The following is a 25,212-nucleotide window of genomic DNA, read 5'->3' as shown; positions in this document are numbered from 1 at the left end:
TAAATCAATATTGTAGGTCTATAAGTGATCTCATAGTTAATTCTCAAATTGCCTCAACTTACAATCCGACATGAAAGTCCTGATCAAACTGGGCCTAAAGGAAACAAGGCTAGAGTCAATCTTTCACGGCTCAAAAGTCGGCACTTGAGTAGAAGGATCCTGAGTTGCATGGTACAACGCGCGTCGCGTAATACTCCGATAAGGATCTTCCTTTCTCTTCCTCTTGAGGTAAGACACTACATTCTCCACTTCGGATTCGATTTGCAAATATACTTCGTTTGCCTTCTTCCTATCCGTCAGCACATTGTCCATTCCTTTCATCTCGATTGGCTTGCCGAATAGGAAGTATAGCCGACCTGGTACCTTTGGGAGAACAGCGGGTAGATGCAAGACTTGATTCCCATCATCTCCTTTCACCGTGTCCCTGCAACCAAGCACACACACAGTAGGTGACCAAGGTTTTTGTTCCTTGGATAACGTAGGAGACACTGAGTGTTTTGGATGCTTCTTTATTGAAGGAAAACTGACAAGGATAATAGAAATCCGACCTTATTAGTCCTTTAAAATCTTCATTGAATGATTTTATCGCGTCTTTGAGATAGGGTATGTTCTTCTGATCATTGTAGTCCAGAACTATCTGCAGAAGGTACAAAGAATGCATAAGTTTTTCTAAAGTTTTATAAAAATGAACGATAGAAAGCATAAGTTGACTATGTAAATAGAAGCTACACAACATAACCACTTCTCCTGCCTTAAAAATATAGAATGTACTCCCTTCGTCTCAAAATAAGTGACTCAACTTATACTAACTTTGGTGTGACTCAACTTATACTAACTTTGTAAGTTGAGTCACTTATTTTGAGATGGAGGGAGTAACTTTTTACTATGTAATATGTAAATCATGTTGCTTCAGATGACTCGGTGTACAGAGGCACATAAAGCTAACCTCCACAAAGTCATCTTCTCCCACACAACCAAATGGTACGACGGTAACTCCAAACCGTGCTGCCATTCTTACAAATTCTGGTTGATCTGGCCAAAACAATTTGTATGCCTCACCCTGCCAGGTACAACAAAATAAGCAGATCAGACTATAGAGAACGCAATTTTCGTACAACAAAATTTAAATTTCAAGGACACCTTCCTATGTAGAGCTTCCCGCACACCACCTGGATAGAGAAGAACAAATTCATTTCTCTCAAACATCTTGTACGTATTGATCGGACTGACTGGAACCGCGCCGAATGCAGAGAACCAATCAAACAGAGACAACTCCTGACGCAGTATCTCATAATTTCCGACAAAAAATACTTGATGAGCTGCTGCTCTGAGAATTGTTTTTTTCTCTCTTAGGAACCCTTCAACTAGTGCAGGCACCTCCATGGCCAAGAGTTGGTGATAGCCCACAAACAAGACAGGACCTTTGTCAGGAACACCGGCAAGGCCACGAACAATATTTCCATTTTTCAATGTAGAGAGCATAACTGGGCTCAATAACTGATTAAACAGTCTGCAAAATTTTGAGCTTACAACTTATGACTCCAATCATCCTTATATAATAGTACGCGAAAGTTGAATTGGTGTTAGATAGTCAATACATACTTGAAATCTTCACCAAATGTTTTCTTGAATTCACTTAATGTAGGTGGGAGGAAATCGTTCACGAAGTCCCGTTGTCTACCACGACGGTACATGCTTACTCCTTTAATGATAGTTAGCAAATTGAAGCCATCCCCCTGTCGAAGTGCCACAAAAATTTCAGAATTCTTCTATGACACAACCCCACTGGTTAAATAAGTGTACACTGCTCAATCGAGTAAGTCAAAACATGGAAATGCTTGTAAATAATGTACGAGAAGAATGGTGATCATGATAGTCTGTACCATGAGTAGTCTATCACCCCGGTTCCTAAAGTATCGAAGTTTAGAATTTTTCAGTGTCTTAAACAGTCGGTCTGCTTCTCCACTTGGCGGCAGATTCGCAATGCCACTAAATCCAAATATGTTTATAGTGGGAGATCAAATTTGTAAGATTATACCTCACCTGAGCTACCAAATGTGTGAAACTGTTAAATAGAGATACCTTGCAAGAAGTAGTACTTCTGCTTGTACCGCATGAAGTTGAGAGTTGGCATAGTTTGCACCTGACTTGAGAAGCTTAAGTTTCCACACGAGAGTGCCCATTTGTATTATATCTCCTAGTTCCTGATAAACACCAATCATCAAGTCTGACAAGACAATATTACGATCTACTTGTGTGTGTGTGTTTTTTCAGCAATGATCTACTAAGTTTGTCTTGTAAAAACATATGGAAGTAGTATAATTGATGACCATCCAGATGTTCTTGGGTGATAAATAATGTTGTTAAAAGCTACAATATTTTTCTTAGAATAAATAAAATATATTAATTGTCCATAAATTTCAAATTGTATTTGTGCATGATTGATAAAAAAATCTCAAAATAAGTGATAAACTGAAAACTTACTGAAACTAAAGGTAGCATTGAAGTGAGACTGTTTGAAAACTCTTGTAGAGTTTCTTGAGGCGAAAGACCATTCTGAACACTAACCATAGCCACATTAAGAGGGTTACCTATTTCGCCACACATAAAAACATTTTGAGGAGCACTGATTTCCCGAAGACATTGAAGTAGATATAATTAAGAGAAATTATTATATTCAACTCCGAAGAAGAATATAGTGAGAACTGAGGTTGCCCATATACCAATGAATAAATTTTCTGCCTAAAAATATAGAAACGTTTTTTTTGGCACCATTAAAATTCATATACCTGACTCGTATCCTTTGCATTTATTGTATATCATATGTTTAGTTCACGAGTTGACTACTCATGCGAGTGCTCTAAATTTGCTATATATGATAGTTGGGTAAAGATGCAGAACAAACATAACTAGCTTTGAACCCGTTTGTATTTACTAGGTTCATGGAGAAAAGAAGCCTTTACTAAGTATTTTCACTTTTTTTGTTTATAATGAGTTATACTTAAAATTAGGTTGCCTGGGAGAAAATTAATAACCAAAACATGCAATAAATATTATCTTGAAATAAACCACCTTCAAGGGAAAATATGTAAAAATTGTTATGGTCTACTGAATTTTGAAGATATACATGTAGCCAAAGTTCACGATCATCACCGCACTTAAACTATGATGACTTGTGTTTACTTATAGAGGCATAATTGACAAGTTTACGAGTAATATACCAATTAAATATCTGAGAAGGTGGGGCTGGACAACTGGGAGGTTGCTTGGCATCGTTTCCAAAAGAGGCAATACTGCCTGCAACGAAGTTTTTGCTGATGATGTTGCTGAAAAATCAAATTTAAGTGTAAGAACCAAATCTATATTTGGATCACAGGATAGCAGTAGATATTAATGTATAGGTAGATTTGTTTCACCTACCTGGATTTACAAGTGTAAGAACCAAATCGATTTCTGGATTGCGAGCTGCAACTGAAATTGCGAGACATCCACCAAAAGAATCTCCAACAATATATATTGGTCTGCTTGGTGACAAAGCACTCTCATATTTGACATATTCTTCCACAATTTGTAACAACCCTGTATAAGTTATGATTAAGCAGATGTCAAGCTTGCAAACTTGGTTTGGGGTGAAAGCTCTGAAAAATATTAAATTTTAGGAGTTTGAAGTAACAACTATATGATTATATTACAGTGAATCATCATAACCATTAATACAGTGATAATAAACAAACAGAAACGCATGCATATATGTTTTTTTTTCATAGGATAGTCCAGTTGAATCAAACAATCACCACAACCATGTGCTTATGCATACGACACACAATTGTCTCCTGTTTAAGATTTGTCCATTTTAGGTCATTCTGTAGCAAGTAATGATGGTCAGTGCTTGTGAGGGCATAGACATGCCAAGCTAGTGAAAATAATAATATTTGGACTATTCATTTATCCTTACCTTCAAATGGTGTACGGTCATTTACTGGTATATGGAAGCAGCAAACCTCAAATAGTCTGCATAAAAAGAAGATAAAAAATTAAATTAGAACCTGGACATGGGTTTACTTCATACAAGCAAGATATGACGCATGATTATCATGACAAAATTGAATTATGCATTGCAACTTTATGCCAGTAAAATTTCTAACATAAAGCAATAATATTTTCCAAATTCCAGATTTACTGTTCAATTGCACCTTAATTTGAGTCACTCTTTTATATGGCGTGAGTCAAGTTAAGTAAACAAGAATATGGTATTTCTCAACAACAAAAATGATAAAACACGTATATTTGGTTGTCCGTACAAGAAACCTATACTCACTTGCCCAAAGCTTTGTGGTGCAAAGTGAGCTCCATTCCAACACCATCTGTTCTTGCACGTAGTGTTGCTAACATTTTTGACAACTGGTTACATAGGATAGATAACAGATTTAGAATTCTTCTCAGGGTGGGAGCGCTTGCCATTATTTGGTCGCTTTGATTATGTAGAAATGATAAGGTGTTTACCAATAAAAATACTTCCCTTATGCAGGTTATCTATAGGTGTACCGGTGCCCTCCATTTACGGTCGTCTCTACAACGTGTGGAGAATCAAAACCTGTTTACGGAGGTGTGTACACGTTTGGAGAATACGACGAGGGATACTTTTACCCAACATGGATGACAACATGATCCTAGGATTGGCCCTCCTCCATTTTAGGCGTTATGCAGTCTCTCTACATGATTTCTTGTATTTCACTAGTTTCTTACTTTTTTTCTCAAATACCCTTTTTCTTACTTTTTGAGCTTGGACTTAGTTGTGTGCATTTTAGTTATGCAGAGGTCGGGTGTCTATCCCTAATAATAAAGGGGTTATTGCTTCTGGCGGTACGTCATTTAAATTGTCCTAAAGTTGCAAAATATTACCCACCAATGCGGACGGGATTTGGAGCTCTCAGGTGCTCCGCACCCCCATACGAACGTTTCGTTCAAAAAAATACCAAGAAATTTAAAAAAAAAATCTGTAATTTTGGGATATCAAACCTGGGTCCTGATCTACCCCCGTGTGAAAATTCGTGAAAAAATACCAGGAAATGTATTCGTGGCAAAAAAGACAAAAATTTCCAATGCATAGAAAAACACTGTTTGGATGGATTTTTGTTCCGACAGTATTTCCTTCGCCACGGATGCGTTTTCTGGTATTTTTTCACGAAATTTCACACGGGAGTAGACCGGGGACCCAGGTTTGGTATTCCCAAAATTCAGCCCCTTTTTGATTTTTTTTGTATTTTTTACGATTAATTTTCGTATAGGGGTGTGGAGCGCCCAAGAGCTCCTGTGTATTTTCCCCACCAATGCCACCTATAAGTGATAAAAAAGATGTTTCACCAAAGGAATCCCTACTTGAGCCGGCCCAGTAGGAACCCTCTATACTGCGCTCCGCGCCCTGGGAGACGACAAGCGCGCCTATTTTGGCCGACCCATATCCGGCGGCCAATTCAAAAAATGTTCATGAATTGAAAAACATCCTAAAATTCAAAATTTGTTCTTGACTTACAAAATAGTTTAATGATTCATAAAATGTTCGTGGATTCAAAAAATGATCATGCATTTCAAAAATTGTTCGTTAAATCAAAAAAATGTTTCTGAATTTTAAAATTGTTCCACCAATTTCCAAAATAAATGTTCGTCAATTCTAGAAATGTTCGCCTATTCAATAAAAATGTTTTAGAAAATATGCTCAATTTTTTAAAAAATGTTCGCAAATAGCATAAAATGTTCATGATTTTAGAAAATTTCATGATTGCGGAAAATGTTTGAAAATCTGTAAAAATGTTCACGATTGCAGATATGTTCACGAGTTTAAAAAAATGTTCGTAGTTTTCAAAAATTGTTCATGATTTCACGAAAATGAGAGCGATAGTGTATCTTGGTGATGCGGCAAAATATGGTCATGGCCATTGAACATTATGAATTTTTTTCTCCCATTGTAACGCACGGACCGTTTTGCTAGTAACACTTATAAATCGTTTAAGTAATAAAACGTCCTTTATAAAAAATGGTCGCCCATTAAAGAAATCAATACTCACTTGCCCAAAGAATGGTGGTGCAAAATGAGCTCCATTCCAACACCATCGCTTCCTGCAGATTCAGACAATTCCACCGATAGCATCAGTAGGGGAAAAGGAAAAGGGGAAAGGCACACGATCGATTTTGCTTACAAGAACGACTAACCTGGCAAGAAAAGCAGCAGCGGCGCCCTGTCCACCTCCGGCCGGCCGCACTCCACTGGGCAGAACCACCGCGGCGGCCCGCCGTCGTCCTTGGGCATGGCCCTCACCGCCTCCCAGTAGTCCTTCATGGTGGCGCTCCCGAACCCGTCGTCGTAAAGGACCTCCAACCGCGACTCCTCCGCGGCCTGCTTCTTCCTCCTCCTGGTGTTGCTGCTACCGCCCGGCAAAGTCCCGGTCGTCGCATCCACCGAGCTCGCACGGCGGAGGCACAGCCGGGCATGGTGCCGTCTGAGATGGCCACCCGCGGCGCACGGGTTTACGCCAAACGGGCGCAGCATGGTGTGCGGAACCATGGACACCGTCGTGCGCCGTTACTGGTTGGAACAAACGCACCGGAATCAGAGATGGCAGCCGCCACGAACTCCGGCAGAGGGATGGTCACGGATGATTCCGCTTCCACATATGGCCTGGTGGTGCGTCCCGCTCTGACACAGTGGGTGGCTCCGGCGAGCAGCCCTCCGATGCTCCCACGCGGTGGCGGCCGCTGACTACCAGCGGACGGCGACGAGCTACTATGGTGGAGAGATTGTTTCCTGCCCTCCATGGAAGGAAGCGGCGGGAAGAGATAAAGAGTTGGAGAGGCAACATGAATGGCTCACGTGTGTCCTTCTCCCCACCATTAATCCCCCTGATTTATTAATTTGTTTTTTTTGTGGTAAAAAGAGAGAGACAGGGGGCTGCCATTTTTTTAGGGGTAAGGCCGAACTTTATTAATCAAAGTCCACAAATAGTAGAGGTTGGGCTAGCCCATTAGCCGCTGGTAGGAAGCATGCGCGCGCAGTGGGGTGTACCGATCCCTCGCAGGCCAAATTTCTTCTTCTTTTCTCTATGCCTTTTCTGTTACTTTTTTTACTAAAATGTACTTATTTTTAATGTGCAGGTATTTTTCAAAAATTATTCAGGTATTATGAAATTTCATAAAATGCATTCGCACGTTTAAAAAAATCATGGATATAATCAGGTGTTCATTAATTTTAAAAGTGTTCATGTAACACAAAAAGTGATATACTTTTTGGAAACATAATTAGCTAATTAAAATAATGTTAATATATTTTAGAAAATATTCATATAATTTTAAATATGTTCATGCGTTAAAAATGCCCATGTAATTTGAAAAAGTGTTAATGTATTAAAAATGTTTATGTAATTTAAAAATGTTCATTCCTTTTAATAAAAATGTTATGCCATTTTTAAAGTTTTCATGCATTTTATAAAAAAGTTTATGTAATTAAAATAATATTGTGTTTTTTTAGTGTTCGGGTAATTTTTAAAAAGCATTCACGTCGTTTTGAAAAAATATTAATATCTTTAAAAAAATACTTGTGTGTTATAAAAAAATTATATATTTCCTTTGAAAAAATGGAAAAGTAAAAGTTTGTGTGAACACCAGACATGTAATCAGGCAACTCGAGCATCATGTGGAGCAGCACATCCAGAGCCTCATTCGTCCGCTTCATGTCACAAAGGCACTTGATTAGGTTACCGAAGGCGATGATACTCAATGTGATGTATGTCATGAGGAGGCACCCAGAGCAGGCAGACCCTAGGTTTGGGCGGTGTGAACAGCAAGAGGAGTCAATTAGTATGCCATAGGTGTACATAATGTCTACCATCACCAAGCTATATCCTCGGGCCATGCGTTATAATAGAGCGATGGAAAGGTGATGTCATGTCAGTGTGCATGACTAGTTGAAGCACAATTACCAACCCCACAACTATGTTGTCGCATACGTAGCGATGCTCGCACTCAAACCGTAGTTTGAAAATATTATACTCTATCGGTTGCTAGGAGTATGATAAATAAGTGAATTAACTAAGTATGAACTAGAATGTCAAATAAATACTAAGACTAAATGACAGAGTAACTAGAGAGGAACTGCAAATGATGGGAAGGCGTCCTTAGAGAGTCTAGATTTTTCACTACTATTTAAGATACTTAATTGTGTAGGTACACAACTTTAGTAAAGATACATCTATGGGATACGAATTATATGAGCACGGAGTTGATAATAAGATATGTGAGTATTGCCGCACCTTCATATCATGTACATCACCACAATCTCTCCAAAAGGCATGATTCTGGTGCTCGCAACTTCTTTAGATTGGTACTTGGTTTCTTTCATCGTGCTAAGTCCATGGAAGTTTCAACTCACCCTATTTCGAAAATTGGCTCAACTGACAATTAAACATGAAAGTCATGGCCCAGTTAGCCTAAGCAAACAAGTCCTGACCCAATCTTTCACGGTTCGAAAGTAGGCACTTGAGCAGAAGGACCCCAAGTTGCCTGGTACAACACACGTCGCGCAATACTCCGGTAAGGATCTTCATTTCTCTTCCTCTTTAGGTAAGACATTGCATTCTCCACTTCCGATTCGATTTGAAAATATACTTGGTTTGCCTTCTTCCTATCTGTCAACACATTGTCCATTCCTTCCATCTCGATTGGTCTGCCGAATAGGAAATACAGCCGCCCTGGTAATTTTGGGAGAACAACAGGCAGATGCAAGACTTGATTCCCATCCTCTCCTTTCACAGTGTCCCTAAAACCAAACATGCACAAAGAAGGCGGCCAAGGTTTTTATTCCTTAGATACTGGAGGTGAAGTGGTGCCAAGGCTTGAGATTGGTAACAAACTTTCTAAGGAGATACTTGATTGTTTGTTTATCGTAGGAAAAATGGACAGTGTAATAGAAATCTAACCTTAATCTTGTAAAATCTCTGTTGAATGACTTTATCTCGTCTCTAATATAGGGTATGTTCTTTTGATCATTGTAGTCCACAACTATCTGTAAAAGGTACAAAGGATACATAAGTAGACTATATGGGGTGAGATAAGAAAAGAGCCATTTTAGTGCCTTAAAATCCGGAATATAACTTCTACTACAATATGTAAATCTTGTTGCTTCAGATGACTCGAAGTACAAAAGCACATAAAGCTAACCTCCAAAAAGTCATCTTCTCCCACACAACCAAATGGTATGACCGTAACTCCAAACCGTGCTGCCATTCTTACAAATTCGGTTTGATCTGGCCAAAACAATTTGTATGTTTCGCCCTGCCAGGCACAACAAAATAAGCATAGCAGAATGTAGAAAATACAAGCAATTTTATCAGAATAAAATGTCCTTGTTAAAGCACACCTTCCTATGTAGAGCTTCCCTCACACCGCCTGGATAGAGGAGAACAAATTCATTTCTCTCAAACAATTTGTACGTATTGATTGGACTGACTGGAACCGCGCCGTACATAGAAACAAAATCAAACAGAGACAACTCTTGGCGTAGTGTCTCATAATTTCCAGCAAAAAATACTTGATGGGCCCCTGTTCGGATAACAGTTTTTTTCTCCCTCAAGAACCCTTCGATTAGTGCAGCCCACTCCATGGCCAAGAGTTGGTGATATCCCACAAACAAGACAGGACCTTTGTCCGGAACACCGTCAAGGCCATGGACAATTTTTCCATTTTGTGTTGTAGAGAGCATGGCTGGGCTCAGTAACTGATGAAACAATCTGCAAGAGTTTGAGCTTCGTACAAATGAGTCTAATCATCTCTATATGATATCATGTGAAAAGTTGAATCGATCTTATATGCTAAATACATACTTGAAATCTTCACCAAATGTTCTGTTGAATTCACTTAATGTGGGTGACAGGAAATCGTTCACACAGTCCCATTGTCTACCACGGCGGTACATTTTTACTCCTTTTATCACAGTTAGAAGGTTGAAGCCATCCTCCTGTCGAAGTGCCATGAGATTCAGAAATATTCTACTCCCTCCGTTCCATAATATAAGAGCGTTTCTGACACTAGCCTAGTGTCAAAAACGCTCTTATATTGTAGGACGGAGGGAGTATTAGACAATATCAAAGTTAAACTTGGTGTACACTACTCAACCAAGTGAGTATTTAACCAAAAACTACCACATTTCACGGAAACGTGACAGAAAACTACCACTTTACGATTTTGTGCGGAAAACTACCACTTTTGTTCTAATCCGTGGCAAAAAACTACCAAGTCTCGAAACCGGTCGCTTCGCCCGCGCGAAGCACCAAACTGACCAGCCGGTCCCACGTTTTAGGTGCCACGGTGGCCAGCCGATGCCCGCCGCGCGTTAACGGCGCGTCCGCGGTCGGAAATGGCGGCTGTCAGTTTGCGTTCAATGCACCAAAATGTGGGACCGGCCATTTGATGCTGATCCTCTGACGACGCCGTTTCCGACCGCGGACGCGCCGTTAACGCGCGGCAGGCGTCGGTTGGCCACCGTGGCACCTGAAACGTGGGACCGGCTGGTTAGTTTGGTGCTTGGCGCGGGCGAAGCGACCGGTTTCGAGACTTGATAGTTTTTTGCCACGGATTAGGACAAAAGTGGTAGTTTTCCGCACAAAATCGTAAAGTGGTAGTTTTCTGTCACGTTTCCGTGAAATGTGGTAGTTTTTGGTTAAATACTCCAACCAAGTAAGTGAAAACATGGAAATGTTGGGAACTAATTGAAGAGAAAAATATTGAGCATGATAGTTTGTACCATGAGTAGTCTGTCGCCCCGGTTCCTGAAGTACCGAACTTTGCAATTTTTCAGTGACTTAACCAGTCGGTCTGCTTCTCCACTTGGCGGCAGATTCTCAATGCCACTAAATCCAAATATATTTATAGTGGGAGATAAAATTTGTAAGATTATACCTCACCTGAGCTACCAAATGTGTGAAACTGTTAAATAGAGATACCTTGCAAGAAGTAGTACTTCTGCTTGTACCATGTGAAGTTGTGAGTTGGCATAGTTTGCACCTGACTTGAGAAGCTTAAGTTTCCACACGAGAGTGCCCATTTGTATTATATCTCCTAGTTCCTGAGAAATAATAAGCATCAATTCTGACAGGACAATATTACTATCTACGGGTGCTTTTTTTACAACAATAATCTACTTCTGCTTAGTAAGTTTGTCTTGTGAGAACATTAGAAAGTATAATAATGGATGACCAATCGTCAGTTAGGTTGGACAGGTTCTGGAGATGTACATAGTTTGTGTCTCTTTCCTGTCGTTGGTGTGCTTTTACCTCTGTAAGCTGAATTTTTTCAGCCTATTGTACAGTTATTCCCCCATCTTAATTGAAAAGCAGAGCTCCTGCTGGTTACGGTCAAAAATAATAATGGATGGCCATCTAGGTGTTCTTAAGTGATAAATAATATTGTTAAAAGCTAGAAAATGTCTCTCCGAATAAATAAAATTTGAATTTCCACAAATTTCAATTCTTATTTGTGCATGTCTAATGGAAAGATTAAAATATTCTAAAAGAAATGATAACTGATAACTTACGGAAACTAAAGGTAGCATTGAAGTGAGTTTGTTTGAAAATTCTTGTAGAGTCTCTTGTGGAGAAAGACTATTCTCAAGGCTAACCATAGCCATATTGAGAGGGTTACCTATTTTGCAACATGAAAAAACAGTTTGAGGAGCACAGATACATAATTAAGAAAAATTCTTAGATTCACCGTCGAAAAACAATATAATAATAATTGAAGTGGCTCTTATGCCGATGAATAACCTTTTCTGCCTAAAGATATTGAAACTGATTTGTTCCAGTACCATTATGATTCATATACGTAGCTCATATTCTTGATATTTATTGTCTATCATATGTTTAGTTTAAGAATTAGCTGGTTATGCAAGTGCTCTAACGCTGCAATATACAATAGTTGGGAAAAGATCAGCAGAACAAGCATAACTAGCGTTGAGCCCGTTTATATTTATTGGGTTCTCGCAGAAAGAAACCTGCAATCGGTCTTTGCAATAGTTTATCCCCTGAGAAAGTTTGACAGTAAGTTATAATAAAATAATAAAAAATATTCCTTATCCAAAATAAAAACAATAATCAAAACATGAATTATATATTATCTTGAAATAAACCACTTTCAATGAAAAATATATGTCAACATCTTTATGATATACCGGATTATTTAGAAGATATATCTGTAGTCAAAGTAAAATTGTCACCGCACTCCAAGTACAAAGATTTATTTTACCTATAAGCATGATTGACAAGTTAAGAGAAATATACCCATTGAATATTTGAGAAGGTGAGGATGTATAAATGGAAGGTTGGCCGCCACTGCTTCCAAAAGAGGCAATACTGCCTGCAGGGAAGCTTTTGCAGATGATGTTGCTGAAAAATCAGATTATATACTATAATACTCTAAAACCAGGAGTGTAAGAACCAAATCAATATCTGGATCAGTTAAATGTTATTTCACCTACCTGGATTTACTAGTGTAAGAACCAAGTCGATTTCTGGATTGCAAACTGCCACTGAAATTGCAAGACATCCACCAAAAGAATCCCCAATTATATATATTGGTCTGCTTGGCGACAAAGCATCCTCATGTTTGACATATTCTTCCACAATTTGTAATAAACCTGTATACATTATAATTAAGCAGGCGTCAAGCTTGCAAATGTGATATAAGCTAAAAAAGATATATTAAATTTAGCAGTATTTTAACAGTTGTGATCGTACAATGAATCCTCATAGTCACTAATCTTTGTAAGATATAACGGTAATAAACATAAGAAATGCATATACAGCCACGGTAGGTAAGTCTGCCTCCTCAAATGCCCGCGGACATGCCCTGACGCGTCGGTGCGCAGCGACCGATTACACTTTAGTTTTTTCTTTGTACAACCGCACACCTCAATTAGCAAACCTCAAATCCATACAAAACACATGCAATCGTACGTAAACGTTGCAACACAAATCATCCGGTTACTACATCAGGACATGTCATCGGACTACCAAAAATTAGCATGTTCTATCTATATATTAGCTATGGATAAGATCACCCACGGCAGCCCTTGCCTTTCCTGGCGCCTTTGTCGTCTTTCTCGTTGAAGTAGCGCTCAAAAACGCAAAATGGATCGAGCCGAATCTGCTCGTTCCCGGAGCTGTCCGGTCCGTCGCTGTTCCTTCTCCCCTTTGGGCGGCAGTCCGACCATGGCACAGACCGCTCGATATTGCTCTCGGGCAAGGGAGCACATGTTCCTCCGTTGTCGCTTCTTGAGGATGCGGGCACGGATGGCTTCCTCCTCTACGACAGTGTGCGCCGCCGGCTACCCTTATCCTCCCCTTCCCACGGCAGGCACACCGGTCCTATAGCACTCATACTCAGGCGGACCGGAGATGGGGAGGCTACCGGACCATGATGATCCAGCCCCGGCGGATCCGAGCGCCCGTTGCACCGACCCAATGGATTCGCGCCGGACAGACCCCCCGTCGGTCGGGCGCGATCCTCCCGGGAGTGGCGGAGGGCAATGCGGACGATCATAACATCCTCCAACCCGCACAGGACGACACCCAATCGACGGATCCAGACTGGTCGGAGTCAGATCCGCTGTCCGCCATGCCGGAATCGGAGATCACCGGACAGGAGTTTGAGGCGGAGTGGACTGGAGTGGATAGGGTTTGGCACGGTGATCGGATATGGACGAATATATGTGAGGTCAGATGGCCAGCGTAGACTGGATCCGACGTGGCGGATGCGTCCGGGCAACCCCATATTCGCCCCAAATTGGAGCTGGATATGAGTGGTGCCAGGTGCCAAGTAGCCCAGACGTTTGAGACCGGTTTGAGGTGCTCGTCTGAGTCGCTTATTTTTGACCGGTCAGTGATCGGACCGTCCGCCTGGACATTTGAGAGGGGTTTGAGGCCCCGGCTGTAGATTCTCTAACTTTTTTTCGTAGGATAAGCGAGAGAAGAATCAAACAATCACCACTCCACGTGCTCTACACATGGGACACAGTTGTCTCCTTTTAAGATTTGTCCATTTGAGGTCTTTCTATAGCAAGTAAAGACGGTCAAGTACTTGCGAGGGCATAGAGATGCCAAGCAAATGTAAATAATAATATATGAAATATTCCTCCATCCATACCTTCAAATGGTGTGCGGTCATTTACTGGTATATGGAAGCAGCAAACCTCAAATACTCTGCATAAAAGAAGATGAAAAATTAAATTAGAACATAAACAAGGGTTTACTTCTTTCTTTTGACAGAATATCTCACCGATGTGACACCCTAGTCTACACACCCATTATCATGGGTTTACTTCATACGAGCAAGAAATGACAGTATGACACATGACTATCATGATGGACAACTTTTTTTAAGCATAAAGCGACAATAGTTTCCAAATTGTTGACTGTCCTCTTTTGATATAGAAACAAAAACAATACTCACTTGCCCAAGGATTTGTGGTGCAAAATGAGCTCCATTCCAACACCTTCGATTCCTGCAGCTCAGATCCAAAAAAACAAAAAATAAAATAGCATTAGGCTTGCAGCAGAGGAAAGACACACGATCGATTTTGCATACAAGAACGAACAGTATCGTTGAGTAGTGAGTGGTGCTATGTCCGAGACCAACCAACCTGACAAGAAGAGCAGCAGCGGCGCCCTGTCCACCTCCGGCCGGCCGCACTCCACGGGGCAGAACCACCGCGGCGGCCCGCCGTCGTCCCTGGGCATGGCCCTCACCGCCTCCCGGTAGTCCTTCACGGTGACGCTCCCGAACCCGTCGTCATAAAGAACCTCCAACCGCGACTCCTCCGCCGGCCTCTTCCTCCTCCTCTTATTGCCACCGCCCAGCTCATTCCCGTTCGTTGCACCGACGGAGCTCGCACGGCGGACACACGGCCGTGCGTGCCGCCTAAGATAGCCACCGCCGGCGAATGGTTTTACGCCGAACGGGCGCAGAATGGTGTGCGGGACATAGGACATCGAGGGGAAGAAAGGGGGGGAGCAGAGCAGTGAGGGGAAGAAAGGGAGAGAAGACAGAGCCGACCGGTTGAAGTGCATGAATTTGTAGATGGTTTGCAGCTCACCTCATGGACTTGACAGCAGATTCAGCGAGACCTCAGTCCACTTCAACATGCTCTACTCTGCCTAGCCATGTGGCAATGGAGCTAACGGACAAGCAAGCAGCCCACGTGCCAGACAAGCACTAGTACCGACCTGTGTATTTCAAGTACAGTACCAAAGCTCGTGGAACTTTCGTCGTGCTGTCACGGTCTCGGTCTCCCTGCAGCATGTTTGATTGCGTTGCTGAATTGGCTCTGAACTCTTCGATGCGAACGTGCGCCTGATCACCACCGCCCGTGCCAGGAATCGGAGGGCTCAAGTTTCTCCATCCGCGGGAGCCGCTGGCTGGCCCAAGAGTCCTGTAGTGTGACGCACCAAAACTCATCGACACTGCCTTGTTTGGATGGATGCGTGGCCGGATATGAGCTCTGGACATGTTTATATCACAACATGTTTGTGGGTCTTCATGTGTTTGTGACACTGCCTCTAGACCCATCGTCAGAGGCAAACGTGCATGTGCTGAATTTTGTGACCGTTGCTGGAAATTTACATAGCACAAAGATGTTTAAACATCGCATTTAAGAAAAAAGGTTTCCTCCCGCTTTGTATACAAAGCAACCACTGATACATCTAACGATAGGTGCTGGGGCCGCAGCACAAACAAGCCCAAAGAAAAACAGAGAAAAAGAAAGAGAAACAATGCCAACAATGGCAGATCAACGAAACGAAGATGACCGGCGACCGCTGCACCCTCCGGAGAAGTACCACCGCGTTCCCAGCATTCCGAAGCGCCGCGTACCAAGCAACACCTTCAAGAAGGAGGTGACGACGACGCCGCTGCTGCCCGGACTAGTCCTAGGGTTTCCCCCGGTACGCGGGGGGCAGTGGGGGGAGGGGTGTACCCGACGCCCTTCAGGAAGGTCCGGCGGCACCCACAGGCGTCGCCGCGTCGGGGCCGAACGAGCCGCCAGAGATTTCTCCCAACCCCCACCACCACCCCAGACGAATCATAGTGCACCGCCCATCACGCCGCCCACCAACATGTGCCACCACAATCACCAAATCAACTTCGCCGTCTCCCTGAGGTCACCGACATGAGGCCTGGAGGACGGGAAAAGAGAGAGTGGCCTCGGGGGCATCCGCAACATCGCCGACATGAGGGGACAACCACCACCGCCACCGCGGAGCCTACCGGACGCACGAACAAGGGGCCTGCCAGGCGCCGAGGCACGGACGGACCCAAAAGGGTCCGGACAGCCCCTGCCGTCACGCTGCAGCTCGCCGACCGACGAAGCCGCCACCGCCCGCTGACCACCGCCACTTCACCATCAACCAGGGAGCAGCGTTGCCGCCCACCGAGCCGCCGGCCCGCCCTAGCCCGGATGGAGCCCGAAAGGGCCCAGATTTGGGCTGCGCGGGTGCCGCCGGCCACCAGCAACGCCACGCCGCCCCGCGGCCAACGGCCGCGCCGCCGCACCAAGGACCACGAAGCTCGCCGGAATCCCGCCGCCGAGCCACACCGCAGCCAGCCGAGTTGCACCGCCGCCATCGGGAGGCCCCCGCGCCCCCATGAGTGTGCGGGGAAGGGACGACCCGCCGCCACTAGCGCCGCGCGGGCAAGGCCCGGCGGACCCAGCCGGTGGCGGCGGGGAGGGAGATGGACGGGGAGGGGGGCCAGAGGAGAGGGGCGGCAGGGGCCTGCACGTCGCCTGCGGGGGGCGAGCGGGCGGACAGAACGTGTGGGAGGGTGAGGGGGGAGAGGGAGGCGGGGCGCTCGCGGCGACGGCAGGGAGGCGGCGGGAGGAACTCTAGTCGCGGGAGCTCAGCGGGGTAGACATGACTTAATGTTAAGCCGGCAACGCGACGGTTCGTCTTAAACATCGCATTGACAGGCACTTCCATAAATGTATGTGCGGTTGAAAGACAGAATGGATATGCAGCTGCATTTCTGGGAGAAACGTGTCATGTGGCACTTCACATCCATGTGGCGGATATCCATGAACCTTATCATGCTCCCGGTCTACAATGGGGCTAAACGGCCTGTTCTCACAGATACATCGCCATACTTACGGTTTAGCCCGTATGCTACGTCAAGTTCACATTTGAGATAGATATATGTTGTTGAAGAAACAACAAAAGAGTAGGGGTGTCACTAGTAATGTGGTCGTAACTGTTAGAGTTGTGTTGAATATTATTGTATAAAGTATGTTACAATTGGACTTGGTTTTGGACTGTGTGTAGACAAGGTAGGGGTTGTGTCATAATAGGACACTTGTATCCTAGGAGCCTTTCATATATATCGAGGGTAGACACACGATGTAACCTATGACAACATAATAGCACAGGCACGCGGGGGAGCCGGCGGTGTGTGCCGGCGCCCGGGCGGCCGGGGTGCGGTATTATAATGGTGTCATGGGGAGGAGCGCCCATAGTCAGGCCACGGGCTTGTAGCCATGATGGTGAACCTCGTTAACAAATCTCACTGTCGTGCCTCGTGTGATTGCTTGGTCCTCGGATGATCAATGATGATATCGGATTTATTCTAACAAGTGGTATCATGAGCAAGGTTCAACTGAAGACCATGGTTGTTGATCTAGAGGAGCTGCGGCGGAGATCAAAAGTTGATCGATGTGTGGCTGAGAGATCGAAAGTTGTGGACACGGTGGATAGCGACTGGTTTGATCGGGATCGGCGACAAGATCAAGCGATCTGCATGGATTGGCAGCAAACGAAGAAGCGATCGAGCAGAATTCTCGGCGGATCACAGGCGAGCGTACAAGCAAGGCGCGTGCGTCAGGCGAGACATGCGGCAGTCGATCAGGTGATCGATCGGGCGAGCGTCAGCGGCGGTGTACGTGTTGTGACTGCTGGGGACGGCGGCTGCGTAGCCCTAGCGCACGATGCGTGCGGTAACGCAAGAGGCGGCTGGTGCGTGAAGCAGTGAGGCCCAGGTATGCTATTGAAAATTCGTTCCTCTAGCAGTTTCGGTTTGAGCATTCCGTTCCCTAAAATGGTTTGAACTATTTACTAGAAAAAAAAGGAGGCACCCTGCCACCGCTTCGGATCCTGCTCCTCTGCAATTTCTGGCCCCATATTCAGGGTGCATTCAAAAAGGAACGAGTGCTGCCCGAGTCGACCAAGAAAAGAGGGTAACATCAAAATTATGGACTACTGAGCAAGCTAACTGAAAGGCCCATGGCGGTGCGGCTCATGTGGCTGCAGTAGGGGCAAGGCCGAAGCTGGCCAGAATCGAGTATGGGGTGCAGCCGAAGGATGCAAGTGCATGCGAGATCTGTTTGAAAAAAAGGAGCAATCTTCATTATATGGTGCTAATTTTTTTAAATAATACATTTTTTTATTAATTTTCAGAAATAATACACGGTTTTGATATTTTTCAAAAATAATGCGGCCTCGTCCTGCGGGTGGACGAGTGAAGCCCGTCGTCCTGCTGTTGGACGACTGGATGGAGTCGACGTATGGGAGGACGACAGGTGGCGAAACATCCACGTGGCGCTCGGAGATTGGCGCGGCCACGTCGCACTGCCCCCCCTCGTCCCGGCACGGGCTATCATTGCCCGGGGCCCAGATGACACGGGCCTGTCGGCCTCCTGCAGGACGATCGTCCACCTGGTGGACGAGAGGGCGCCAGCACCCACCGACGCTCCTTTCTTCCACTTCCTTCCCTTATCCTCCTCTGTTCTTTCCTGGTGTTCTTCATCTCTTCTCTTTCCCACTCAAAAACTACCCCATTTGTACACCAAAGTGAGCCATTTTTTTCCTGATTTTCCACCATAGATACGTTGTAGATAGTTGGGGGAGGCAAGGGAGACCTCGATCTAGTGATGGGGTAGCTCGTGGTGGTCGTGGTGAGCATTTTGGTGGGGGTGGTGGAGGTGGAGATGAACTGGTGAAGCTACGGCAGTGTGGTGGAGGTGAAGCTCCGGCTCCGATGATTGAAGGCCGCCGTTCGTCGTCGTTGGTTCGCACGCTTCAAGGGTATAATTTAACAGACATTTTCTCCGATAGATGTATTTGCTCCAGTAGTAACCGATATATTTTTAGATGTCTAATATTTAGTTGTGTGAATATATTCAGTTGCTCCGGTAATATTTCGTATTATATGTGCGTGTCAAATTTTTAGATGTCAAACATGTAGTTGTAACAAATTTTGAAGTTGTTCCGGTAATATCCGTAATATATTTAGTTTAGTAAATATTTAGGTGTGTCAATATTTTTAGTTGCTCCGTTAATATTATGTAATATATGTACTTGTCAAATATTTAGGAGTGTGAATATTTTTAGTTTGTCATGATGTTTAACAGTTGTCTGTCCATGTTAAATAATTTTATAGGTGAGTCGAGATGTCCGATGTAGTGACGTTCATATTTTACTATGGTCCTGGTACTGTCCAAACAAATGAGATTGTGGTTGATCTGAGTGAATTTGAGCACATAGAGGTGCCACTGACCGCCCCTCAAACATGGTCTGTTAGTCAGTTGAAAGAATGGTTGACAACATGTTTAGGGCTGAATACTGAAACGCACACCGTGGGTGTTCATGCATTGTGGACCCGGTCAAGGAAAGACATTTTATTCTATTTGAGGCCAATAGAGCGGACCTCTCAGTGGGTGCGTTGGTTACAAGGTTGCGAAACCAGGGGATGCAATCCTTGTGCCTTAGTGCTTCCCGTTGTGAAGGAGGTAATTGCACCTGAAGGCGAGGGTGGTTACAATCCTAGTCAAAGTAGTGATAGGATGCAATACTCAATGTTAAATGCTGGAGATGATGGTTACGAACAAGGACAAAGTAGTCAGGTACAAGGAGGAAATGCCGAAGATTATTACAGTGGGGAGGTGGACGGTGACGAGGTAGATGGGCACATGCAGAACCAGATGGAAGATGAGAATACAGATGTTGACATTGGTCATGCCGATGATTCCGACGAGTCTGATGAAGAAGAGAACGCAGAGGATGTGCCGAATCCTACATCATGGAATCATGACTTCTCATCAGCAATGATCGTGAACGATGGGCATGATTCTACATGGCAATATCACCAGAATAACATTGCGACGGGTGCTATGTATCCCAACAAGAACGCTTTGAAGGACGCAATCATTCCATGGGCAATGTCCACACAAAGGGTTCTCACAGCTGAGGTGTCAAGTCAGAAATACTTGACAATGGTATGCAAGAACGAATATTGTCCCGCCGGGGTGCATGGCTATCTCCCAAAGTATGGCACAAGTTGGGTGATCAGTGACCTAGTTCATCACACATGTCTTATTCCATGCATCCCTCAAGATCATGCCAACCTTTCGTCCAAGCTTATTGCTCGGTTGCTTTACAGCGAGATAGTGGAGTGCAAAGTGATGGAAGTGAAGGCTATCCAGACAAAAGTATTCGTGAGGTTCAAATACAGAATTTCTTATGGCAAGGCTTGGAGGGCTAAGCATAGGGCGCTTGAGACCAGATTTGGTTCATTTTTCGATGCATATGACTCTGTTGTCCGGCTCCTCCACACGCTGCAGGACCGGAATCCTGGCACCTATGTCGGCATCCAAGACCTCTTCATGCCAGAGTTCCCAACTATGAGGGTGCTGCATCGACTGTTCGTCTCTTTCGGTGTATGCATCGAAGCTTTCAGGCATTGCCGACCAGTCATATGTGTAGATGGCACTTTTCTCACTGGCAAGTACAAGGGTCAGATCTTGATAGCCATTGGTCAAGACGGACAAAATCAAGTAGTACCACTCGCTTTTGCATTTGTGGAGAGTGAGAACATTGAGAGTTGGACATGGTTCTTTAGGCAATTGAAAGTAGCAGTTGTTAAGGATAAGCCCAATGTTTGCATCCTTCATGACAGGCATGCAGGTATACTCAGTGCGATAAAGACCTGACAAACCCTGGCCCTGAGGAACAAACTCCATGGCAGGACTTGCAGAGCCGTTGGTGCATGCGCCATCTGGGTGCTAATTTCTTCTCGCAGTTCAGAAATAAGAACCTGATGAATCTGTTCAAGAAACTCTGCAAGCGGAACCAGCTATGGAAGTACAATTTGATACGTGACAGACTTAATGTGTGCACGCAGAGACACGTTAGGGACAGGAAAGCTGCAAGAGATGCAGCGGTGAGAGCACATGTTGAAGCAGTGGCAGCACAGTTAGCAACTGGAACAGCGGCCGTGGAGGAGGAGCCTGTTGGGCTTTGTGACTTGCCAGGATTTGACCCACCGGGTACTAGGAGAAGGCTCACAGAGAACCATGTCAGCACTATTAGCATGAGCTACATCCATATTTCACTGGAGATCGCGAGCGCTGAGACGCCGGCTCAGATCACATAGAGGAGTTTGGGGTTTGGCTGTATTAGCGTATACATATCGAGCTATGTGCAATGCCTGCCAGCTTACGTCACCCACGTCAGCCCTTCTTGGATGCCCTCTATTTCTGCAACTGTGGTCGTGGGAGAGGTTCTCCGTAGGACGACCGGACGTACGTGTTGACGAGCCTATGGATATCATGTTCGATGCTGACGGCATCGACATGCCTACCTTCGGTATGAGTTGGACACGTTGCAGGGTATGTCTCAATCTAACTTTTGTTCTTTTTGTACACTATGGTTCAATCTAACTTTTGTTTTCGCAGAGACGCTTTGCTGGTGATCAGACCAGACGAGCTTACACGGCATTAAACGAGCAGTTTGACGCGTACACTGGGGTGATTTGGCAGTCGTACACGCAAGAAGCCATACATGCAAGATACCCCGGCGTTTGTCCGTGTTGTGCACAAGAGATGCCGATTATTGGATGACGAAATCGAAGATCATTGTCGATGTCTTCGTCGAGGAGATGGCCCAGCAGAGGGTTATGAGGCAATTTGGTCTTCTGCAATTGGAGACACCTCCCCCTACAGAGGCCCTGCTGCAAGGAGACATCCACAGGTATTGTCTGGTTATCCAATATTGCATTGTCCTTCTAAATTGTCCATAGTTAAGCAGTTAGTTAATTGTCCAACGAAAACACCAAAATTTTAGGATCACAAAGAAGGGGATTAACAGGACTGCTACTGAGTGGCTAGTTAGGGTTCAGCCGTACGTTACACAATGGGAGACTGCGAGCACACATCTGTGGCACGAGAATCACAACTTTGATTTGGAGGAATTCAATCTCTATCTGCAGGGGTACATGACCGGAACACGGTTATGCATCGTTCATCACAATAACCCAGATGAGATACCTGACCCTACTACGACGGATATGTACCCGAGCTATGATACTTCGGGCTCTAGGCAGCACGCGGTAAGATATATTCTCTTCATATAATGCAAGTAGTTCATACAAATTTTGTCGTGCATACCTAATAATCGTCCTGACAATTTCAGGCTGAGTTGACTCGCGGACTTGGCGAGGAGGTGGCCAACTTTCAGCGTTCACTGTCGTCTGCACCTCTAATGCTTCATCAGTCTCAGGTCCAGAACTGGATGACGCGCATTGAGGGGAAGTTACGATCTGTGTATCGGGCTATTACGTGCACACACACTTCGGACGTTCTTCACCAGCATCCCCCGCGTCACTCCACGCACCAGCAGCCGCCGCGTCACTCGACTGGTCAGCTAGAACCCACACATCACCGACATGATCCGCGTCCACGTCTAGGAGAGTAGTGGACGGCCAGGCCACCACCTCCTGACCAGGCCGGTAGTTCGGCGTGGCAGCACCAGCCGGATCCCACGTCTGGCTACGTGTTTCGGCCAGGACCCCAGCAGCAAGGTCCCACACTAGGATTCATGATGCAACCTCCGCCTACAAGTATGTTTCTTCATATTTATTCTTGTGAATATCGATTGGGCCTATGTATTTCATCATTACTTATGTTCGTCCATCCAGCAGGGTTCTACAGATATCAGTCGTATGGACATGACGCGTCTATGTCTGAATCTGGGTGGGATAGTGACCATGAAGGTGGGCACAACAGACATGATTTCTTGTCGCAGCACAACGAGTGGGTGGATATGTATTCGACTCCTGCACCACCTCCCACACAGGAAACACAGTATGACCAGGATTGGTCTGAGCTTCCTCCCCGTAACGTTCGGCCAATGCACAGGTATATGTGGACGACGCCGCCTACACCACCTCCACGACACGGACAACGTGGCGGACGACGTTGGTGATGCTTGTCTAGCACTATATCTATCTATGTACGCGAGAGACATATTCTACCTATGTATGCGAGAGACATATTCTACCTATGTATGCGAGAGACATATTCTACCTATGTATGCGAGAGACATATTCTACCTATGTATGGAAGAGACATATTTCTCTCGTCGACGCAACACTCTTATAATAATACAACACTCTTAGAGATAATTAAGATACAAATACATCGAAATTAAACGGTACGAATTAGCTTAGATAATACAACATACAAACTACATGAAGACATCATCGTCATCCTCCGTCGATGCAACACTCTTCCCTTCGACGATGAGGCGGTCTTGCCCTTCGAAGATGAGGCACTCTTGCCCTTCGACGATGAGTCACTCTTGCCCTTCGACGATGCGGCTGTCTTGGCCTTGCTGCTCGGCATGAAGATATCGTCTTCGTCTTTGCTTTCATTAGTCCATAAAAAAGTATGCTCTCAGGCCATCCTTAGGAACGTTGCACTCTTATGTTGTTGCTTCTTCCACCTAACATTCAACCTGAGGAGTTCTTTCCGTATCTCCTCAAAGGTCCTTGCAGGCCACCCACACCTACTTAATGCGTGAGCCAACTCATTCAGTATGGTGTCACTACTGATAAGTTCGTCCCATTGAACAATCCTATTGTCTATCTCAAAATTGCTGGCTAACCTTAGAAGACATTTCGACATACTCGGGTGGAAACTACGATCGAAAGGATAATGAGGATGGGACATCTTGACGAGACTACAATGCACTGCTTGTCAACCCTTTCTGTATGGGAGGGGGGTTTATAGGTCGAGGAGAGAAATATGGCGGGAATAGAAGGCTTGGCGGGAAAGAAGATGGCGGGGAAGGAGTTGGCGGGAACAGAAGGGATGGCAGGAAAGGAGTTGGCGAGAACAGAAGGGATGGTGGGAAAGACGATGGCGGGAACTGCAGGGTTCGCGGGAAAGAAGATGGCGGGAAAGGAAGGTGAAAGAATTTGGCAGGAAAGACGATGGCGGGAACAACAGGGTTTGTGGGAAAGAAGATGACGGGAAAGGCAGGTTTGGCGGGAAAGAAGATGGCAGCAAAGGAGGTCGAGGGGAACTAATCATCTTCGGGGAGGATGACTGGAACTAATCATCTACAAGGAAGACGACTGGGACTAATCGTCTTCCTGTAGGACAACTGGAGCTAATCGTTTTACTGTAGGACGACTGGAGGCCCACATTGAGACAACTACCCAGTCGGCCAGCAGTTTGACGAGTGGAAGCTAATCGTCTACTAGTAAGACGATTAGGTCCAGTCGTCCTACAGGAAGACGATGCCGTATTATTTTTGAAAAATATCAAAACCATGTATTATTTCTGAAAATTAATAAAAAATGTGTTATTTAAAAAAAAGCTTATATGGTATTGACGTGGCATGGACAACAACACAATAAAGAAAAGGAGCTTTGAAGGTTATATGGGGGCAAAGTCTTGGTGCACCCGTGGAGACTATCAGGAAAGTAATATTCCTTTTGGAAGTGTTGCTAATTGCACACGAGGTTTTATTGTGATGATGGCAGATTGACGACGTGCGTATAAGTCTCAGAAGAGTCTGGAGTTCGTCGTGGAGTAAACATGCATACACAGGGCGTCAAGCAATGCAAGGAGATGTGCAGAGGCGGATGCGACACAAGGTGGAGCATGGTTGCAGTCAGAAAATTTTGGCTGGGTCGGACTGGACTGTCTGGCGGATCGATGGGTATGTCGATTAAAGCAGAAGATGGCGGTGATTTCAGCGACGATGACATAGGAGCGTGATGCTGATGGTGGCCGACTTATGGGGCGTGGAGACACGTGGTGCAGGTCTGAGGGCTTGTGCGGCTTCGATAGACTATGGCGCGGTGTTGATTTAAGATGGTGCACATGAGAGCTTGGAGTCGACG

At 44.8% G+C, this 25,212-nt stretch overlaps 2 protein-coding genes across 5 annotated transcripts; both read right to left on the bottom strand.

Moving 5' to 3' along the window:
• Nucleotides 1–7,286, bottom strand: LOC123143644 (acyltransferase-like protein At1g54570, chloroplastic). 2 transcript variants are annotated; one of them, XM_044562589.1, is made up of 13 exons: nucleotides 6,211–7,286; nucleotides 6,066–6,117; nucleotides 3,956–4,011; nucleotides 3,421–3,579; nucleotides 3,222–3,326; nucleotides 2,485–2,591; nucleotides 2,083–2,204; nucleotides 1,884–1,989; nucleotides 1,603–1,736; nucleotides 1,141–1,510; nucleotides 947–1,060; nucleotides 549–637; nucleotides 1–424 (listed from the first exon to the last, which is right to left on the bottom strand). In XM_044562589.1, exons 1-13 carry the CDS (start codon nucleotides 6,560–6,562, stop codon nucleotides 124–126), a joined length of 2,067 nt encoding a protein of 688 aa, XP_044418524.1. In that variant the 5' UTR covers nucleotides 6,563–7,286; the 3' UTR covers nucleotides 1–123. The 2 variants fall into 2 exon arrangements, with proteins under 2 accessions (XP_044418524.1, XP_044418525.1); XM_044562590.1 differs by lacking the exons at nucleotides 6,066–6,117; nucleotides 6,211–7,286 and adding an exon at nucleotides 4,319–4,560.
• Nucleotides 7,287–8,330: 1,044 nt separating this feature from the next.
• On the bottom strand, nucleotides 8,331–15,130 carry LOC123143643 (acyltransferase-like protein At1g54570, chloroplastic). 3 transcript variants are annotated; one of them, XM_044562586.1, is made up of 13 exons: nucleotides 14,684–15,130; nucleotides 14,494–14,545; nucleotides 14,188–14,243; nucleotides 12,521–12,679; nucleotides 12,324–12,428; nucleotides 11,582–11,688; nucleotides 10,992–11,113; nucleotides 10,793–10,898; nucleotides 9,873–10,006; nucleotides 9,410–9,794; nucleotides 9,211–9,324; nucleotides 8,970–9,055; nucleotides 8,331–8,809 (listed from the first exon to the last, which is right to left on the bottom strand). In XM_044562586.1, exons 1-13 carry the CDS (start codon nucleotides 15,108–15,110, stop codon nucleotides 8,509–8,511), a joined length of 2,154 nt encoding a protein of 717 aa, XP_044418521.1. In that variant the 5' UTR covers nucleotides 15,111–15,130; the 3' UTR covers nucleotides 8,331–8,508. The 3 variants fall into 3 exon arrangements, with proteins under 3 accessions (XP_044418521.1, XP_044418523.1, XP_044418522.1); XM_044562588.1 differs by having other exon boundaries at nucleotides 12,324–12,410; XM_044562587.1 differs by having other exon boundaries at nucleotides 9,410–9,779; nucleotides 14,684–15,128.
• Between the last annotated feature and the right edge of the window lie 10,082 nt (nucleotides 15,131–25,212).

The sequence above is a fragment of the Triticum aestivum genome, chromosome 6D, assembly GCF_018294505.1.
Source record: "Triticum aestivum cultivar Chinese Spring chromosome 6D, IWGSC CS RefSeq v2.1, whole genome shotgun sequence".
Lineage (NCBI taxonomy): Eukaryota > Viridiplantae > Streptophyta > Magnoliopsida > Poales > Poaceae > Triticum > Triticum aestivum.
The sequence above is the reverse complement of the archived record's forward strand: the minus strand, read 5'-3'. Positions and strand labels throughout refer to the sequence as shown.

Coding starts and splice junctions, on each gene's coding strand:
- LOC123143643 (XM_044562586.1), bottom strand. CDS start 15,110: ATGCACTTCAACCGGTCGGCTCTGTCTTCTCTCCCTTTCTTCCCCTCA. Junction 14,244..14,493: donor CACCACAAATCCTTGGGCAA/GTGAGTATTGTT, acceptor TCTTTTATGCAG/AGTATTTGAGGTTTGCTGCT. Junction 9,056..9,210: donor GAGAAGATGACTTTTTGGAG/GTTAGCTTTATG, acceptor TACCTTTTACAG/ATAGTTGTGGACTACAATGA.
- LOC123143644 (XM_044562589.1), bottom strand. CDS start 6,562: ATGGTTCCGCACACCATGCTGCGCCCGTTTGGCGTAAACCCGTGCGCC. Junction 3,580..3,955: donor TGACCGTACACCATTTGAAG/GTAAGGATAAAT, acceptor TAACTTATACAG/GGTTGTTACAAATTGTGGAA. Junction 425..548: donor GATTTTAAAGGACTAATAAG/GTCGGATTTCTA, acceptor GCTTGGTTGCAG/GGACACGGTGAAAGGAGATG.